The 20607-nt window shown below is 40.7% G+C and overlaps 1 protein-coding gene across 1 annotated transcript in view; it reads right to left on the bottom strand.

The window, feature by feature from the left end:
* The window catches only part of Ube2j1 (ubiquitin conjugating enzyme E2 J1), an 87738-nt gene that overhangs the window by 55368 nt on the left and 11763 nt on the right, over positions 1–20607 (bottom strand). The window contains exons 6-9 of the mRNA XM_045155553.1: positions 17934–18018; positions 17580–17685; positions 7401–7530; positions 6018–6128 (exon numbers count right to left, since the gene is read on the bottom strand). Coding sequence (XP_045011488.1) covers positions 6018–6128; positions 7401–7530; positions 17580–17685; positions 17934–18018 — 432 coding nt within the window. The remainder of the gene's footprint in view (positions 1–6017; positions 6129–7400; positions 7531–17579; positions 17686–17933; positions 18019–20607) is intronic.

Below are 20607 nucleotides of genomic sequence, written 5' to 3'. Positions count from 1 at the left end.
GGGGTGCTTGTTCCCTGCATGGAACACTCCACTCCTACTGGTAAAGAAACCACATACCAGGGATTACAGGCCTGTCCAGGACCTAAGGGAGGTAAACAAACAGGTGATGGATACCCACGCAACAGGGCCAAACCCCTACATACTCTTGAGCTCCTTGTCTCTCTCCACAGCATGGTATACTGTTTTGGACTTAAAGATGACTTCTTTAGCCTGCTGCTGGCAGCACAAAGCCAGCCACTATTTGCCTTTGAACGAGGGTTTAATGGACAATTAACCTGGATATGGCTACCCCAAGGATTCAAAAACTCGCCAACCCTGTTTGATGAGGCTCTCCATGAAGAGCTGGGTGAGTACTGCCAACTGCACCCACATTTGACTTTGTTGCAATATCTTGATGAGATTTTAATAACCACAGATATAGCACAGGCTTGCCAAGCAAGTACAGAGGATTTACTAACAACCTTGGGAGACTTGGGGTATCATGCTTCCGCCAAAAAAGGCTCAAATTTGTTTAAGAGAAGTAACATATCTGGGATATGTTCTTATGGGCAAAGATGGCTATCCCAGGCCAGAAAAAAAGACTATTAAGTATACCAACTCCCACCACCCCACAGAGCAGTACATGAGTTCCTGGTATCCACTGGGGTTTGCCGTTTATGGATCCCTGAGTTTGCTGAAAAAGCCAGGCCCCTATATGAACTGACCAAAGAAGGGAGTCCTTTCCAACGGACTTCAGCCCAAGATCAGGCATGTAATGAAAGAAAACAAGCACTGCTGACTGTACCTGCGCTGGCGCTACTCAACATTAACAAGCCCTTTAGCCTCTATGTGGACAAGAGGAAGGAGTTTTAACTCAGTCACTAGGACCCTGGAATTGGCCAGTTGCCTACTTATCAAAAAACTGGATACTGTAGAAATAGGATGGCCACCATGTCTAAGAATAATAGCAGCAGCAGCAGCAGCCCAGCTGATAAAAGATGCCAATAAATTAACATTAGGACAGGAACTGCAGGTGGTCACTCCCCACACCATAGAGGGAGTTCTCAAACAACCCCCCCAACTGATGGATGAGTAATGCCCACATAACTCATTATCAAAGTTTGCTTTTAAATCCACCACAGATACAGTTCATTCTCAGCACATCCCTGAACACTGCCACCTTGTTGCCGGACCCAGATGTGGAGGTACCCCTCCATGATTGTGCCAAGATCCTGAGTTGGCTTCACAACATAGGAGAAGACTTAACTGACAAGCCCCCACCAGATGCTGAAGTGACTTGGTACACAGTTGGCAGCAGTTTCATGAAAAATGGACAAAGGTATGTGGGGCTGCTGTGGTGAGTGAAACAGAAACTGTCTGGGTGGCAGCATTACCTAAAGGGACTTCTGCACAATGGGCGGGGCTTATTGTTTTGACAAAGGCTTTGCAATTAGGCAAAGGCAAGAAGCTGAATGTATATACAGAGAGCCTCTATGCCTTTGCAACCACCCATGTACATGGGGCTATCTATCAAGAGAGAGGCCTCCTCACAGCAGAAGGAAAGACAATTAAAAATAGCAAATTCTGGACTTGTTGACCACCCTATGGTTGCCCTCTACACTGGCCGTTATGCATTGCCCTGGCCACCAAAGAAATTATACTCCAGGGGCCAGAGAAAATATGAGGGCAGATGAAGTTGCTAAGAGGGTCACCCTAGATACTGAACTGGTATTGACTCTATTACTGGACCCAGTACCCCTAACTTTACCTGATACTCCAGTGTATTCAAAGGAGGACACTAAACAAATTAGTAAATGGCCTTTAACACAAGAGAGTGTTGGAGATTGGATCAAAAGTGGGGACAGTAAGTTGATCCTTCCTACAGACCTGGCTCAGCAACTTCTCCAACGCTTGCACCAATCTACACATCTGGGCACAAAGCGGACAGACATAATCACCTCAAAATACTCAATTTAAGATCTCAAATTGAAGAAATTGCTAACAAATGCCTAAGTTGTAAAATGACTAATGCAAACAATCATCCTAAAGGAGATAGGACACGCTTACAAGGTTCCAAGCCCGGAGCACACTGGGAATTGGACTTTACTGAGGTAAAACCTGGCAAATATGGTTATAGATATCTTTTAGTTTTTGTAGATACTTTTTCAGGATGGAAAGATGCTTTCCCCACCAAGCATAAAACAGCTCAAGTGGTAACTAAGAAAATCCTAGAAGACATCCCAGGTATGGAATGCCTGCTCTTTTGAGCTCAGACAATAGACCAGCCTTTATCTCTCAGGTAACACAGGAAGTTGTTAAGATTTTGGGGGGCAAATTGGAAATTACACTGTGCTTACAGACCCCAAAGCTCAGGACAGGTAGAGAGAATGAACAGGACTCTAAAGGAGACCCTTACTAAATTAACCATGGAGACTGACAGGGACTGGGTATCTCTCCTTCCCTTTACCCTCTATAGGGTGCAAAACACAGCCTCCATGATAGGCTTAATATCCTATGAAATAATGTTTGGAACATCACCCCCAATTCTGCCTGACTTAAAAGCAGAGTTGATTGCTGAATTTGATAATCAACAATTGCATGAATCTCTTCAATCTCTTGCTAGAACTCATAAAGAGGTATGGCCAAGGCTGAAGGCCATAGATGAGACTGGGCCCCCCCCCCCCCAACCGACTCATGGTTATAATCCATGGTTCACCACCATCACCGGAAGACATTGGAACCCCGCTGGAAGGGACACTACATCATTATCCTGACCACACCTACTGCTGTGAAGGTGGACAGAATTGCCACTTGGATTCATCACACCCACATCCAACCAGTAGATCCACTAGCTGAGGCTGAGGATTACTGGCCACAATGGAAGGTCAAGCGGGATCAAAAAACTCCTCTCAAATTCAGGCTCATACGACTAAACTGTAAATTCCATATTAATTATTATGTAACTAGAGTACGGAGTAACATCTCAATCACACCTTCCAAGGCTCAGGTTCTTACGCAGAAGAGGTGGTGTAAACAATGTAAGAGCCAAAGGAAAGGTTGGACTCCTTACAACGTGCTCCCTCCAGACAAAAAGTTAGCCTTGATATCCATGACCTCATAGTGCCTGACACTACCTACACAAGACCATCATAAGAGGAGGGAAGGATCATGGCATCTAAATAGAGGAGAGACTTATTGAGATGGGGAGTGGATGTGATGGAGAATGGAATTTCAAGGGGGAAAAGGGGGGAGGGAGGGTATTACCATGGGATATTTTTTATAATCATGGAAAATGTTTAATAAAATTGAGAAAAAAATAAATAAAAAATAAATTAAAATTAAAAAAAAATAAATAAATTCATCTACTCAGTTTTTTTCCCCATACCTCCATTTTTAATTCCCATCATATGTCCATTGAAAGACCCTCTCCCCTTATTCCAACAATTTTTCTCTGCCTATTCACTCTTAGCAGAGGCAAAAGCCACTCAAAGAATATTCACTCCACTTTATGGTAAGCTATTCCTGGACTAAAAGCAGATCTTTGGTTAGCATCTTTTTTAATTTTGTGACCCTCAAAAGTCCTCTACAAACTAGAGTGGGGAGTAATATATGGCTACTCAGCCAATCAAACCAACCCCTCCCCTAAAAAAAAATCACACTCAGGAGGCAGATATGTAGGAGTTTGAGACTACATAGTGAAATCCAGGTCAGCCTGGACTAAAGTGAGACCTAACCTCAAAAAACCAAAATATTAAAAAAAAACTTACACAGTTTGGTCATATGTTAAAAACATATTTTTGTTAATTTGTGTTCAAGGACAGAGAGAAAGTATCGGCATGCCAGGGCCTCCTGCCGCTGCAAACACATTCCAGATGCATGCACTACTTTGTGTACTTGGCTTTACATGGGTACTAGAGAATCAAAAGAGACAGTAAGGCTTTGCAAGCAAAAGCCTTTTAAATAATTTTTTGATTTATTTATTTGTAAGCAGAAAGTGACAGAGATATATATAGAGAGAGACAGAGATAGAATGGGCACAGCAGGTCCTGTAGTCAATGCAAATGAACTCCAGACGCATGTGCCCATTGTGCATCTGGCCTATGTGGGTCCTGGGTCCTTTGGCTTCACAGGCAAGGGCCTTAACCACTAAGCCATCTTTCCAGCCCAGCAAAAGCCTTTTAAATGCCAAGCCACTTCTCTAGCCCCTAGTTATACGTTTTTTTTTTTTGTTTTTTTTTTTTTTTTTGGTTTTTCGAGTTAGGGTCTCACTCTCTCACTCTAGCTCAGGCTGACCTGGAATTCACTAGGTAGTCTCAGAGTGGCCTCAAACTCACGGTGATCTTCCTACCTCTGCCTCCTGAGTGCTGGGATTAAAGGCATGTGCCACCATACCTGGCTACCTTCACTATTTCTTCATCTTCTCTGGTCTTTTACTTGAAGGAAATCTTTTGTTTCTTATGCTTTGCCTTCCACATGTGGGTGTATACCCCCTCCCACATACACACACTCCAGAGCCCTTTTATCCCTAGAAATTTCTCTGTCATGGAGATTCTGTCTGTCTCCCCTCTGTCTTTCTAGCCAGGCAAAACAAGGAGAAGTCTCCTCTGGCTTGACTAGCCTCCTCTGTGGCTTTTAATTGCCCCTACAATAATAATCCACATAATCCACAATTTATCCCTAAATAAACTTCTTCACTCATAATTTACCTTTCTCAAGAGTCCATTTTATAAACCCTTTGCTAAAATAGGATAAGAACCCAAAAGTTGAGGTGCATAGCCCTGTTCTGAACCCCAAAATCCTACATCATAAGGTCATGGCACAAGTAACACCCACAGAAACACCCAAGCAATACTGTCCAATAGAACTATGTAATGAGAATCAATTTTTTTGTGTATGCTTCTAAACAGTAACCTGTAGCCATATGTGCCTATAAAATACTTGGAACATAGCTACTGTGCCTGAATAAATAAAATCTGACTCTTACTTAATTTTGACTGAATTTAAATTTAGACAGCCATATGTGACCAGTGTACTGGACAGACAATTCTAAGGAGAACTTTTGGTTCCAAGTAATTATCAAACCAATGCCTTAGTCTAATAAACCTGTCAGAAATACTATCTACTTAGAAAATAGTTAATATGTTTGGTCTACTTAGACTAACTCTAGCACTATGTGAAAACTAACTATTTGAGGACTACAAAGATGACTTAGCAGTTAGGGTATTTGCTTATGAAGCCTAAAGACCCATATCCAACTCTCCAGATCCCATGGAAGCCAGACTCACAAGGTGACACAAGTGCATAAGGTCACACATGCACACAAGATGGTACACATGTCTGGAGGCCACAGTGTGCCAATTCATTCTGTCTTTCTCTCTCTCATAAAACAAACAACAACAACAAAAAAAAACCTGTTTTATTTTGGAATTAGGGTTTCATTTACCAAAGCTGGCCTCAAACTTGTTGCGATGAGAATAGGACGACCCTGAACTCCTGATATTCCTATCTTCAGCTCTGAAATGCTAGGATTAACAGTCATGTACCACTACGCTCAGTTTCCATGGTGCTGGAGGCAAAACTCAGGGCTTTGTGCATGCTAAGCAGGTCACATTCCCAGACATAAGCCTAACTTTTTAAAAAACCACTAAATTCTAGAGAGATAACAGAACTTCAAAATTAACAGCCAGGCATGGTGGCACACACCTTTAATCCCAGCACTCTGGGAGGCAGGTAGATGGATTGTGTTAAGTTTGAGGCCACCCTGAGATTACATAGTGAATTCCAGGTCAGCCTGGGCTAGAGTGAGACCCTACCCCAAAAAACAAACAAAAAAAAATTATTTATTCCAGTTCCACTTAACAAAAATAAAAGCCCGAAAAGATTAATTTGCTCAGGACATTATAATTCATTAGAGGAATAGCTGAACTAAAATCCTACCTATTAGGAAAAACAAAATTTTTAGAAGTTTGATCAGGTATCTATTCATATTACAAACAATTATAATGACACAGATGTACAATAAAAGAGAAAAACCATACCGATGTGCTTGCTGTAGCACCCTGGAATGTTGTAGGTATATCATCATTTAGTGAAAAAGAGTGGTTTAAGTCTGACTCAGCAATAGTCTTTCCAGATGAATTGATTTCTGCCTATAAATAAGATATACCCAAGAGCAGTATTACAAAAAGAAGTGTACCAAATAACACATACCCTACATTTTCTCTCCTGGATTTATCTTAATGATATATTTTAATGACACTATGTTTAAGCACTTTTGCATCAGCTACCATGCTAGATACAAGAAGAGGAATAGATAATCTCTGTTCTCAAGGAGTTGCTACCTTGGTGGGAAACAAAACCAACAGCTATAGTTCACAATCTATGAAGCTTAAAAAAGTATTTTATTTATTTATTTGAGAGAAAGAGGCAGACTGAGAGAGAGAGAAGGAGGGAGAGAAAGAATGGTCACACCAGGGCCTCTAGCTACTGCAAATTAATTCCAGACACATGTGCCACTTTATGCATCTGGCTTATGTGGTACTAGGCAATTGAACCTGAGTCCTTGGGCTTCACAGGCAAGTGCCTTAACTGCTAAGTCATCTCTCTAGCCCCACACGATCTATAATGTTTTAAAAACTATTTCATTTATTCATTTGAGAGAGAGGAGGAAGCAGATAGAAAGAGAGAATGGGCATGCCAGGGCCTCTAGCCACAGCAAATGAACTCCAGATGCATGCGCCCCCTTGTGCATCTTGCTAACATGGATCCTGGGGAATTGAACCAGGGTCCTTAGGCTTCACAAACAAGCACCTTAACCACTAAGCCATCTCTCCAACCTGAGATTTTTATAGTATTTTAATATTTTGAGTAGTCATACTCCTATTACTTTTTCAGCAGCCAGAGGCCCTGGCATGCCCATTCTCTCTCTTTCTACCTGCCTTTCTCTTTCTCCCTCTCTCTCTCTCTCTCCCTCTCTCTCTCTCTCTCTCTCTCTCTCTCTCTCTCTCTCAAATAAATAAAAAATATATATTTTAAGCCGGGCATAGTGGTGCACGCCTTTAATCCCAGCACGTGGGAGGCAGAGGTAGGAGGATTGCCGTGAGTTCAAGGCCATCCTGAGACTCCTTAGTGAATTCCAGATCAGCCTGGGCTACAGTGAGACCCTACCTCAAAAAACAATATATATATATATATATATATATATATATATATATATATATAAAGTTGAAATTTGGATACCTGGCATTATATAGCAGAATCCTACCTTTAACTGCTATAGTAACATGCCATTATAAGTATAAATTATGTATTCTATTAATAGAAAATATTTATCAAACCTTATTGCAATTGAACTATGTTGTTTTCCTTAAGACCTAGAACTCAGGAGTAAACAATCTTAATTTGTTTAGAAATTATAGTACCTTAAAACTAATTTGTCTAGCCAGTTCCTTGGCTTCTTGGTCAGCCTGGCTTGAATCACTCCCAGATTTTAAAGGCAACAGGACATTCTTCATGGTAGAGCCACATCCTTCACAACAGAAATCTTGTGATCTGGTAGGAAACAACTTTGTTCAATGAGTATAAACCCAACAGTTAAATGTTAATTCCCTTTTACTGACATTCAAACACTAAATGTCTAAAAGAACACAAAAATTTCATATCACATCCATCTGCAGGCTGTAAATTAGAAAATTAAGGTAGCAATTATAGTTATGAGATAAATATATGAGGTAGATTGATATTAAAAAAAAAAAAAACAGACTCCCCTAAGATTACATAGTGAATTCCAGGTCAGCCAGAGTGAGACCCTACCTTGGAAAAACAAAAAATGAATTAAAAAAAAAATAAAAAACAGACTCTCAGGCTGGAAAGATGACTTAGTGGCTAAGGCACTTGCCTGCAAAGCCAAAGGACTCAGGTTCGATTCCCCAGGACCCACATAAGCCAGATGCATAAGATGTAGAATGCATCTGCAGCATGCATCTGAAAGTCCTGGCATGTCCATTCTCTCTATCCATCTGTCTGCCTGCCTGTCTGTCTCTCTCTCTCTGAAATAAATAAGAAATTTAAAAAAATTTTAAAGATCCTAAATTCCATTTTTTTAATAAATGATGCAAAGATCTACACAGTGACAAAATTTATCAACTGTCTATCATGCTGTCCTCAAGAAAACACAAAATAGCCTACTTAAAGCCTGTAAAAAGATCCAATATAAAGTTCAATTATGTTTTTCAAATTTATTGCTGATAAAAGAAAGAATATGATAATGAGAAAGTAGAAAAAAATAATAACAATCAAATATATTGCTGAACATTTAACTGTCACTTCTTCTCAGCTCTTTGATGTATTTATTTGAAACAGACAGGCATTCTAAGTGCACCAGGGCCTCTTGCTACTACAAATGAACTCCAGACACATGAATGTGGGTACTAGAGAAGTGAACCCCAACTGGCAAGCTTTGCAAGCAAGATCCTTTAACCTCAGAGCCATCTCTCAGCCCTCAAATGCTCTTTCAGAAAAACTATAAAGCAGGAAAAAAGCCAATTAAAGATAGAACTGTTATTTCTTGAAAAAAATTCACAAATATGACTTTTTTTAAAAAAAAAAAAAAAAGCAGTACAATTTGGAAGACTTGGAAAAACTTGTGAAAAAAATACTAATATTGACCCAGGTATGATGGTCCATGCCTATCATATCCCAACACCTGGGAGGCAGAGGTAGGAGCAGCATTATGAGTTCAAGGCCAGTTGGGGCTACAGAGTGAATTCCAGATCAGCCTATGCTTGAGTAAGATTCTACCTCAAATAATAATAATAATATTGTATCTGTCTGGAGAGATGGCTCAGTAGTTAAAGGCACTTGCTTGTGAAGTCTGATGGCCTTAGGTTCAATTCCTCAGTACCCATGTAAAGCCTGATGCACAAAGTGGTACATGCACCTGGAGTGAGTTTGCTGTGGCAGGAGGCACTGGCACACCCAAACTCACTCTCTCTCTGTGTACAGCTTTCTGTCTCTCTGGTGCTCTCTCTCAAACAAATAACAATAAAGAAAGAAATCTTTTTTTTTTTTTAAAGACAATCTATTACTGATCAGACTCAAGATAAATCTCATTTCTTGACATATATTTGTTTTCCCATAATTCTCTTTGTATTCTAGATGGAGCCAAAAATGACCTAGAGGCTGGAGATGTGACTCCATTGATAGTTTGCCTAGAGTACCTGAAGGTCCTGTTTTCAATCACTGGCATGGTGACTCACACAAGTTCAAGTTTAAGAGTGAGACCCTGTCTCAACCCTCTTCCCCACCTAAAAAAAACCTTACTCTAAAACTCGCAAGAGTGGCTATGAAGATGCAAATGGCTGCAAGAAAATATATATAAATATGTAGAATACATATTTAAATGGAATACATAGTTAAATGGCTGGACTGCTTTATTTTATCTTTGTCTCCAAAAATGGAGACAGGGTCTTGCTATGTAGCCTAAGCAGGTCTTTTTTTTTTTTTTCTCCCCAATCTGCCTGCCTCAGCTTCTCAAATGCTGGGATTTGGGGCATGTATCGTCATTACAAGCAATGAACTTCATTTTTAGAAAGAGTTTTTTGTACTACTTCTAGAACAACTAAAAAGCTTAAGATCTGGGCAAGATGTGGGCTGGGGGGCTCAGTGGTCAAGGCACCTGTGTAAAACAAGATACGTGGAGTGGCACATGCATCTTGGAGTTAAGTCTCAGTGGCCCCAGCACACCCATTCTCAATTCTCTCTCTCCTGAATAAATAAATAAAGCTTAAGTGGCTGGAGAGGTAGATTGGTGGTTAAGGTCTTGCCTGTGAAACCTAAGGACCCAGGTTTGATTCCCCAGTACCTATGTAAGCCAGATGCACAAGGTCACAAGGTGGTGCATGCGTCTGAAGTTCCATTATAGTGGATAGAAGCCCTGACAAGCCAATTATCCCTACCTGCCTTTATCTCTCAAGATAAAAACCCTCATAAATAGGGCTGAAGAGATGGCTTAGTGGTTAAGGCATTTGCCTGCAAAGCCAGATGCACAAGGGGGCACATGCATCTGAAGATCATCTGCAAAGGCCGGAGGCCCTGGCGTGCCCATTCTCTCTCTCATTCTATCTCCCGACCCCCCCCCCCACACTCATTTGGTGCCTCTTTTTCTCTAAAATAAGTAAATATATAAAATATTTTTTAAAAACTCTTATAAACAAATAAGATCTTAAAGAACATGCTAGGTTTCTAAAGGAACATCATATAATAAAAATATTTGTACATGTAAGTAGCACTGATTTAATATTTGATATTTTTTGCTTCACAAGAATCAACTGTGCTGTCCATATCCCTCTGAGAATCTATTGTATCCAACTTATTTGCCTTAAAATATATTCAGTTTACATGAAAATCAGGTGAAACTTAAAAGAGAAAATTCATTCTGAATGTGCTTGTTTATTCACAAGCATAGTTTAGCTACCATGGCTGAATGAAAAATCATTTTTTAAAGGCTTCTATGTGCTAGGCATTGTTGGTAAATGCCTACAATATCAGCACTTGGGAGATAAGAGGCAGAAGGACAGAAATTCAAGGTTAGCCTCAGCTATGTAGTAAATTCAAGGCCACCTTGCGCAAGAGGCTCTGGCATACCCATTTTCACTCACTGCTTCAAAATACACACATACACCATGCTATTCTAAATAAAATTTAAAAATAAGCTAAAAATCTGAGTTTAAGGCATACAAAAACTAATAATATATATTTAACAATAAAGAATAATTGCTCTGGTTAATACTATCTAAACAGCACAAACGACCAGTAATGTTTTGCAGGAGGTATCTTCCTCTATACTAAATCATACTGGAATATTATTCATTACCTGTTAAAAAATATATAAATAACATCTTAGAACCATGTCAAGACTGCCAGCACACTGAATAGCTGCTCAGCTTTGATATGAGTGTACCTTCTCCTCAAAGCCTACTCAGTGACATGGGTACACCACCCACATGTGCATGTCTGGATTGAGGATCAGTCCTATTTGGCCCTATCCCCACTCCCAGGCACATCTGTGTCCACCCTGAGTAAAGACAACCAGATTAGGCCCTACACTGATCACACTGGTCTCATTGCCCACTATGCCAAGCCCAGACCTCTGTGGAGACTGCCCAAACAAGGAGTATGCTGCTTATCTTCTAGTGTGCTCAACCAAAACCTGCAGCCAGATTAAGGCTGACCAGTCCACTCAACACAGGCCCCACTATTGCTGCATTCTCAGCAAGACAAAGGGACTATTCCAGGTGGGCAAACCCCAATGTAAAACTAGTAAGACAAGATATCCTCACCAAGAATGCCTGGTCCCATAATGGAAGACTCCAGTAAAAACTACTTAGAGGAAGCTCCAGACAAAGAATTCCAAAACACAATTATAAGCATATTCATCAAATTTAATGTGACCATGAACAAACGACTGAATGCAATGGAAGAGAATCAACAAAAAGAACTCAACAGAAGCTGGGTGTGCAGGCACACACCTTTAATCCCAGCACTTGGAGGCTGACAGAAGGATCACCATGAGTTTGAGGCAAGCCCAGGCTACAGAGTAAGTTCCAGAACAGCCTGGGCAACAGTGAGAGCCTATATCAAAAAACAAAAGCACAAACAAAAAAGAACTCAACAGACGGCAGGATGAATTTTAAGAGGACATAAGCAAATGAATTCAACAGACAATTAAATGTAATCAGAAGACCAAACATTCAATCATGTGCATATAACAAGGGGAAAAAAAAAAAAAAAACTCTCTATTCCAAGGGTACAGAGATGTCTTAAAAAAAATTATAGAAGAAGGGCTGGAGTGATGACTTAGCAGTTAAGGCACTTGCCTGTGAAGCCTAAGGACCCAGGTTTGATTCCCTAGTACCCATGAAAGCCAGATACACAAGTGGCACATATGTCTGGAGTTCGTATGCAGTGGCTGGAAGTACTAGGACACTCATTTCTCTCTCTATTTACCTCTTTCTCTCCAAATAAATTTTTAAAAACTTAAGTATAGAAGAAAATTTTCTGAATTTTTAAAATGAGGCTCGTCCAAAAGAAAAGGCAGGACCAGAGAAGAATTCCTCACGTTAAAACACTAAACACAGAAAACAAAGTGTATTTAAAGGTACAAGAAGGGCTGGAGAGATGGCTTAGTGGTTAAGTGCTTGCCTGTGAAGCCTAAGGACTCTGGTTCAAGGCTCAATTCCCCAGGACCCACATTAACCAAATACACAAGTGGGCACATGCGTCTGGAGTTTGTTTGCAGTGGCTGGAAGCCCGGCGCACCCATTCTCACTCTCTCTTCTCTCTCTCTCTCTCACTCTCTCTCTTCCTCTTTCTCTCTCTGTCGCGCTCAAATAAATAAATAAAAATAAACAAAACAATTTTTTAAAAAGGTACAAGAAAAAAATCCATTACTTACAAAGGAAAGCACATCAGAATTACATCTCATTTTTCTTTTAAAAAATACTTCCAGGGCTGGAGAGATGGCTTAGCGGTTAAGAGCTTGCCTGTGAAGCCTAAGGATCCCGGTTCAAGGCTCGGTTCCCCAGGTCCCACGTTAGCCAGATGCACAAGGGGGCGCACGCGTCTGGAGTTCGTTTGCAGAGGCTGGAAGCCCTGGCACGCCCATTCTCTCTCTCTCCTCTATCTGTCTTTTTCTCTGTGTCTGTCGCTCTCAAATAAATAAATAAAAATATTTTAAAAAATAAATAAATAAATAAATAAACAAAAAATTTTAAAAAATACTTCCAAAATAAATATTTAAAAAGGGGGGGGGGCTGGCAAGAAGGCTATTGGTTAAGGCGCTTGCCTGTGAAGCCTAAGGGTCCAGGTTTGATTCTCCAGGTCCCACGTTAGCCAGATGCACAAGGTGGCATATGCATCTGGAGTCATTTGCAGCAGCTACAGGCCCTGGCATATCCATTTGCTCTCTGTCTGTAATAAGTAAATAAATAAAAATAAATATTAAAAAAGTTTTCTTGCTGGGCATGATGGCACATGCCTTTAATCCCAGCACTTGAGAGGCAGAGGTAGGAGGATTGCCGTGAGTTCAAGGCTACCCTGAGTCTACACAGTGAATTCCAGGTCAGCTGGGGCTAGAGTGAGACCCTACCTTGAAAAACCAAAAAAAAATTTTTTTCACTTATTTATTTGCAAGCAAAGAGATATGGGGGGGGGGGAATGGAGGGAGGGAGGCAGATCAAACAGGGCAAAGACAAAAATCAACAGCCCTCATAAATACCAATGACAAACATACTGAAAAGGAAATAGGAAGGCAGTCCCATCTATAATAACCATAAAAATTAAAGATCTTTTGGAATATGATTACCCAAGGAAGTTAAAGACCTCTACAATGAAACATTAAAACACTGAAGAAACTTAGCAAGATGGAAAGACTTGCCATGTTGATGATCAGAAGCATTAATATCATGAAAATGGCTGTGGTAGTTTGATTCAAGTGTCCCCATAAATTTAGATGTTCTGAAGGCTAGGTCCTCAGCTGGTGGCAATTTGGGAATTGTAGCCTCCTGGAGGAAGTGTATTGCTGGGAGTGAACTTAGGGGTGTTATAGCCAGCTTCCTCTTGCCAGTGTTTGGCACATTCTCCTATTGCTGTTGTAAACATGATGTTCATCAGGAGGCCCTTTGTTCATACAATTGTTTTCTCCTGCCATCATGGAGCTTCCCCTCACGTCTGCAAGGCAAAATGAAGCCTTTTTTCTCCACAAGCTGCTCTTGGTCAGGTGTTTTCTGCCAGCAATGTGAACCTGACTGAAACAATGGCCATCCTACCAAAGGCAACATACAAATTGAAACTTGCAGTAAAATGGATGAGGCTGGAAAAAATTATACTAAATGAGGTTACACAGGCTCAGAAAGACAAATGCTGGACGTTTTCTCTCATTTGTAGATTATAACATGGGAGAGTTTATTTGTTTATAAATTGCAAGCATTGGTACTACTGATCAGGAAGCTAGAATGAGGTTTAGAGAAGCAGGAAAGAACAGAGGAGGGGATGGTAGACAGGAATTTGGAGAGACAGAATATAGGGGGAAATGAGAGAAAAGGAGGGTGGATAGTGGGGCAATAAACAAATTAATGATGGCATGAATCAGTACAATGGAAATCTATTTCTTTGCTAGCTAATTGAAAGATATGATTTTCTGGGCTGGGGAAATGGCTTAGCAGTTAAGGCATTTGCCAGCAAAGACAAAGGACCCCAGTTTGATTCCCCAGGGCCCACATAAACCAGATGTGTCTGGAGTTTGTTTGCAGCAGCTGGAGACCCTGGCATCCCCAATCTCTCTTTCTCTCTCTCTATCAGATACTCTATCCGATAAATAAAATATTTTAAAAAGATATGACTTTCTTAAAAAGATATGCACATATAAACTGGACGTGGTGGCATATGCCTTTAATCCCAGCACTCAGGAGGCAGTGGTAGGAGGATTACCATGAGTTTGAGGTCACCCTGAGACTACACAGTGAATTCCAGGTCAGCCTGGACTAGAGCGAGAACCTACCTTCAAAAAAAAAAAAAAAAAAAAAGATATGCATAGAGAGAGAGTCAGGGAGGAACAGTGGGCAGAAGTTCCCTGTAGGTATGAAGAAAGCTTTAACCACAGGCCATTGCTGGTAATTCCCAATGCCAGAATTGGGTTACCTCAGCTGTTGGTCAGAGACGTTCATGAGGCCTCCAAAACATTGCAGACCATTGCCAAAGTGCTTGGTTACCCACAAGAACTAAATGGATGAACTGGAAAGATATCTCAACAGTTAAAAGCACTTGTTTACAAAACCTGGCAGCCTGGGTTCAATTCCCCAGTACTCATGTAAAGGCAGATGCACAAAGTGGCACATACACCTGTTGGTTTGCAGTGGCAAGAGGCCCCAGTGTGTGTGTGTGTGTGTGTCTGTGTATCTCTATATATAGATATATTTCTCTCTTTCTTCTCAAATAAAATATCCAAAATGAACCTGTCTTGAAAAACCAAAAAGAAAAAAAAAGAACCAAGCAGAAGACCCCATTGTTGATGATGCCACAAGCCTATGGTATTACAGGACAGTAAGAGATCAACCTGAAACTGAGATGGAGCCACCTCCCTGCCAGCTGGCTTTCATAGTGCTAGAAAGCACTGTGCGAGCTGCTGAGGATCAAAGTCACCAACAGCATGAATAAGCAAACTACAACAATCAACCAGCCAGACAAGATGTAGCCAACAATGCAATAGTGGCACATAGGTTAGAGATAATCAACTGCTCTTTGACTGGATATGAGGTCCACTCAGTGGGAGAATAATCATGCTTGACACTTAAAACCAGAAACCTATGACTTCAGAGATCATAGACCCTAGAGGAAGCTTCCACTGATCTTTGGCCAAAAGGAGAGGTTATGCTAATCAAAAAGCCTTCTAAATGCCTAAGTTTATCCCCTTTGATCCATGCTATTTTCTCTCTCAAGAGAATCTGCTTTTTACATATAGCAGCAAATACCAGGGAGGCTCAAAACACATCAGAATGATAAGAAAGGAAAGCTGACTGCCTAGCATGAGACAAGTCATGTCTATCATACCTGATAGGGCCCAGGAAACACTACAACGCAAGCGGTGGTTTAAGTATAACTACTAGCCTGAGAACCTCCTCCAGGGAGATGGTGACACCGAGAAGACTCGAAACTCATCAAAGGACTGGAGAAATGGCTTAGCGGTTAAGGCACTTGCTTGCAAAGCCAAAGGACCCAGGTTCAACTCCCCAGGACTCACGTAAGTCAGATGCACAAGGGGTGCACCCATCTTAAGAGTTCATTTGCAGTGGCTGGAGGCTCTGGAGCACCCATTCTCTCTCTACCTACTTATTTCTGTATCTTTCTCTCTCTAAAATTAAAAAAAAAAAATCAACTTAATAAAAAAAGAAAGCCGGGCATGGTGGCGCACGCCTTTAATCCCAGCACTCGGGAGGCAGAGGTAGGAGGATCGCCGTGAGTTTGAGGCCACCCTGAGACTCCATAGTGAATTCCAGGTCAGCCTGGGCAGAGTGAGACCCTACCTTGAAAAACCAAAAAAAAAAAAAAAAAAGTTAAAAAAAAAATCTCATCAAAGCAGAATATTAGAGGCTGCTGAGAGTTCAATACTAATGAATGCTTATAACATGCCCTCCAAGACTCAGGAAACATTATAAAAAAGAGAAGGGTCAGAAAAATGTGAAAGCCACAAGGTAGGATAGTGAACTCTGAGGTACTATCCTCCTATAGGGACTGACTGGTGTATTCATGATCCCACAGTGATTACTGAAACACCACTGAGGAACCTAGTGGAATGGGGGTGGGAGAAAGGGGACATAAGAATGTATCCTAAGCTGGGTGCGGTGGCGCATGCCTTTAACCCCAGCACTTGGAAGGCAAAGGTAGGAGGATCACTGTGGGTCTGAGGCCACCTTGAGACTCCATAGTGAATTCCAGGTCAGCCTGGGTTAGAGTGAGACCCTTCCTCAAAAAAACCACAAAAAATAAAAAAATAAAAAAAAAAGAATGTCTCCTAGGACAGGCATAGGAGGAACACTCTGAGTTCAAGGCCACCCTGAGACTACACAGCAAATTCCAGGTCAGCCTGAGCTAGAGTAACACCCCCCCCCCTCAAAAAACAAAAACAAAAAGAACCAAGTGTGGTGGCACACACCTTTAATCCCAGCACTCAGGAGGCAGAAGTAGGAAGATCACCATGAGTTCAAGGCCACCCTGAGACAACACTGTGAATTCCAGTTCAGCCAGAGCTAGAGTGAGACCCTACCTCAAAAAAAAAAAAAAAAAAAAGAGTACATCCCAGTGGGAATGTGAACAACTTGCAATATGCTCATATATTAAAGTTCTTAATTAAAAATTTTTTTAAAGACAAGCAAGACAGCTGAACTGGGGATGTATCTCACTGATAAGAGTGTCTTGCACTGCTGATGTCCTGAGACTCAGTCCTTCAACACCACAAAATAAATAAGTAAATAAAATCAGGTTTCTAAATTCTGTGCCCTTCAAGGACATTACAGGAACTGGATTTCCCTTTTCTTCTTTTTTCCTGTATGTGTCTGTATGCACATGTACACACACATACAGTGTAGTATCTGGTGTGGGTTGATGGTATATACATCTGTGTGTAGTTATAGATGCATAAGCACACACCCTATGCACATGCGTGAAGAGGTCAGAGAAGTATGTCAGTATCCTTGATTGCTCTTCTATCTTATTTCCTTGAGACAATGTTACTGAACCTGGAGGTCAGTTTTTCAGAGAGCCCCAGCAACCCTCTTGTTTTTACTTCACTGGGGTTACCAGTGCATGCATGGCTATTTTAACTCTTTACATGAGCTCTGGCAATTGAACTCAGGAACTCATGCTTGTACAGAAAGCACTCCTTCCAACTGAGCCATCTCCCCAACCCACAGAACTGGATTTTTACAATAGCACAATAGCAATGATAAGACTAGATCCTGTAGCCAAGGCCACTCATGAAATAAGAAACAGGGACTGTTAACCCAACAGCATACAGAACCTAACAAAAAATGAAATGGATAACTTACTTTTTGGCAAGTGCTCTTCTTTCCTCAGGTGTGTAATCTAGAGAACCTATGGCTCCCTCTCCTTTTGTTGGCATAAACCCAATGATGGCTAGTAATGCTGTCCTTACTGAAACAAAAAAGTAACATCAATCAAAATTGTTTTGGTAAAGGAACTAGATTTACTTTCAAGAGTTATAGACTTAAAGGCTTTATTCATTTCATTATAAAGGATTATAATATAACCTTGAGACTGAAGCTGTTTTGGATAATTTGAGACCACTGAAAATTTATACAGATGCTTTTCCAAGCTATATTTTGCAGTATTTAGTAACTGAATAAAGTGTTACTCAGCTTGTATTCTGTATTTATACTCACTACTCCATGAAGGCTGCCAAGTTTCAGGATGATGTCCTGAGATGCTCAAACAGATTTTCTTGCCCACTTCAAATCGTCCATTAGCCTTAGAAATAAACAATGAATTTAAAAAATTATAAAGGTGCTAGGTGTGGTGACTCACACCTTTCAGTCTAGCACTCAGGAGGCTGAGGTAGGAGAATCTCTGAGTTTGAGGGCAGCCTGAGGTACAAAGCCCCAAGTCAGTAAGACCATGCCTCAAAAAAAAAAAAGAAAAGAAAAGAAAAACAAGGCTGGAGAGATGGTTTAAGGTGCTTGCCTGTAAAGCCTAAGGCCCCACACTCAATTCCCCAGTACCCATGTAAGCACAATATGGCACATGCATCTGGAGTTCATTTGCAGTGGCTGGAGGCCCTGACATGCCCTCCCTCCCTCTCTCACTTACTCCCTCCTCTCTCTCTCTCTTTCTCTGCCTCTTTCTTTCAAATAAATAAATAAAATATATCTTTAGAAATTTTAAAGTGGAATGGGAAGATGATGGCTCAGCAGTGAAAGGCACTCACTTGCAAAGCCTGCCAGCCAGGGTTCAATTCCCACGCTGCCTATGTAATCTAGATGCACAGAGTGATGCAAGCATCTGATGTTTATTTGCACACACATAGGCAAAAATAAATATAAAATAAAAATTTTAAGATAAAAATTTTAAAATTATAAAGGCATGTTTAAGGTCTTGTGCTTCCTAAGTATAGATTTTATATTTACATATGAATAATTTTAAAGATAATTTTTAAAGATTGTTAACTCCAAAGGGACATGAATTTTGTCCACTTATATTCATGCTTAAAATATTTGTTATATGCTAAGTGGCTAAAAGCTGTTTTCAGAGGTGCATTAGTATCTCTCTCTTTTTCTTTTTTTTTTTTTTTTTTTTTTGAGGTAGGGTCTCACTATGGCTCAGGCTGACCTGGGATTCACTATGTGGTCTCTGGGTTGCCTCAAACTCTCAGCGATCCTCATACCTCTGCCTCCCAAGTGCTGGGATTAAAGGCATGCGCCACCACGCCTGGCTAGTATCTTTTTTAAACAGAGATGCACAACTTAAATCTAATATATGAAGACTGAATGATACTGTGCCTTAAGCCTACAATAAAGCCAACCTTGGTTAAAGACCCTAAAGAGAAAACAGTTTAAAGGCCAGAATAGAAAGTCATCATGTCACCTATTTGGTGAGCAAAGATGTAGAAAGGAAGGCTTTATGATGAGAGTGAGTTTTCAGAAGAATGATGCCACTTAATAAGATAGGCACATAGAGAAAAGCCGGGTGTGGTGGCGCACGCCTTTAATCCCAGCACTCAGAAGGCGAAGTAAGAGGATTACCATGAGACTAGATAGTGAATCCCAGGTCAGCCTGAGCTAGAGTGAGACACTACCTTGAAAAACCAACCAACCAAACAACAACAACAACAACAACAACAAAAGATAGGCACATAGAAAAGGAAGGCTGGAGATAATAATTTCAGCTTTGAATATAGGTGGATGGCTTGACATGAAAGGTACTGATGATGCCTAATAGGTAGAAATGTAAATGCATCAATGTTAGAAAAATATGTGTGTATATGTATATACATATATGTATGCATATGTATACATATATACATGTATATATATGCATATATAGACTCTTGGCACCTCTCTTCACAAAGATGACCACTGAAGTCATTTCAAAGAAATAAAAAATGGCTGAAGTCTAAACAGCTGGAATAGTCATACTTGGGGACAGTGTGAGGAAGAATGTTGTAGTTATACCTTTTGGTTTCTGGGATACAGCACCCAACAGAAAGCAGGTGATGAGAAGTTTTTTTGTTTTGTTTTTTAATTTTAGCTTCCAGTCTTGAGGCAAAAGCTCCATAATGGCAAAGGAATGTATGGCACAAGCAGAGGCTACACATCACTTCGGCTATAATAGTTGGAAATCAGCAACAAGAGAGTGAGTCCAACTCTGGCAAGGGGGAGCTCGCATAACACTCCAAACCCACCCTCAAAAATAGACCTTTTCCAGCAAGGTTCTACCTCCAAAATTACCATCAGTTGAGATCATGCATTCAAAACACATGAGGTTGTGAGGAACATTTAATTCATACCACTGCAAAAAGGCATGAAGTCAAAATACAGATTCCATTTGGGCAAAAGCTAACTCAGTTCCTTCTACACTCACAGGGCCTGACACATGATGTGTTTAATATTTGCTGAGAGAAAGATGAAGATGACTTTTTGAATTATTTTATTTATTTTAGAGAAAGAGAGAGAATGGGCATACCAGGGCCACATGCCACTGCAAACAATCTTCAGATGCATGTACCACTCTGTGCATCTGGTTTTACATGGGTACTGAGGATTCGAACCTGAGCCTGCAAGCAAGTGCCTTTAACAACTGAACCCCAAGATGACTTTTTGAAAAAGAAGTAGGGCTGGGGGAGATGGCTTAATGGGTAAAGTTCTTGCCACACAAGTGTGGAGATCTGAGTTCAGATCCCTGGTACCCACATAAAGCCAGATAGAGTATCACATGTCTGTAACCCCAGGCAATATGGAAGGGGATAATCCTAGAAGCTCATAGACCAGCCTGTGCAGTGCATACAGCAGTGAAAAAAAGATCCTGCTTCAAAAAAGGTGGAACATATACTTTCTCTCCCTC

The sequence above is a fragment of the Jaculus jaculus genome, chromosome 7 (assembly GCF_020740685.1).
Source record: "Jaculus jaculus isolate mJacJac1 chromosome 7, mJacJac1.mat.Y.cur, whole genome shotgun sequence".
Lineage (NCBI taxonomy): Eukaryota > Metazoa > Chordata > Mammalia > Rodentia > Dipodidae > Jaculus > Jaculus jaculus.
Note: the sequence above shows the minus strand (reverse complement) of the source record. Positions and strands in the feature narration are given on the sequence as shown.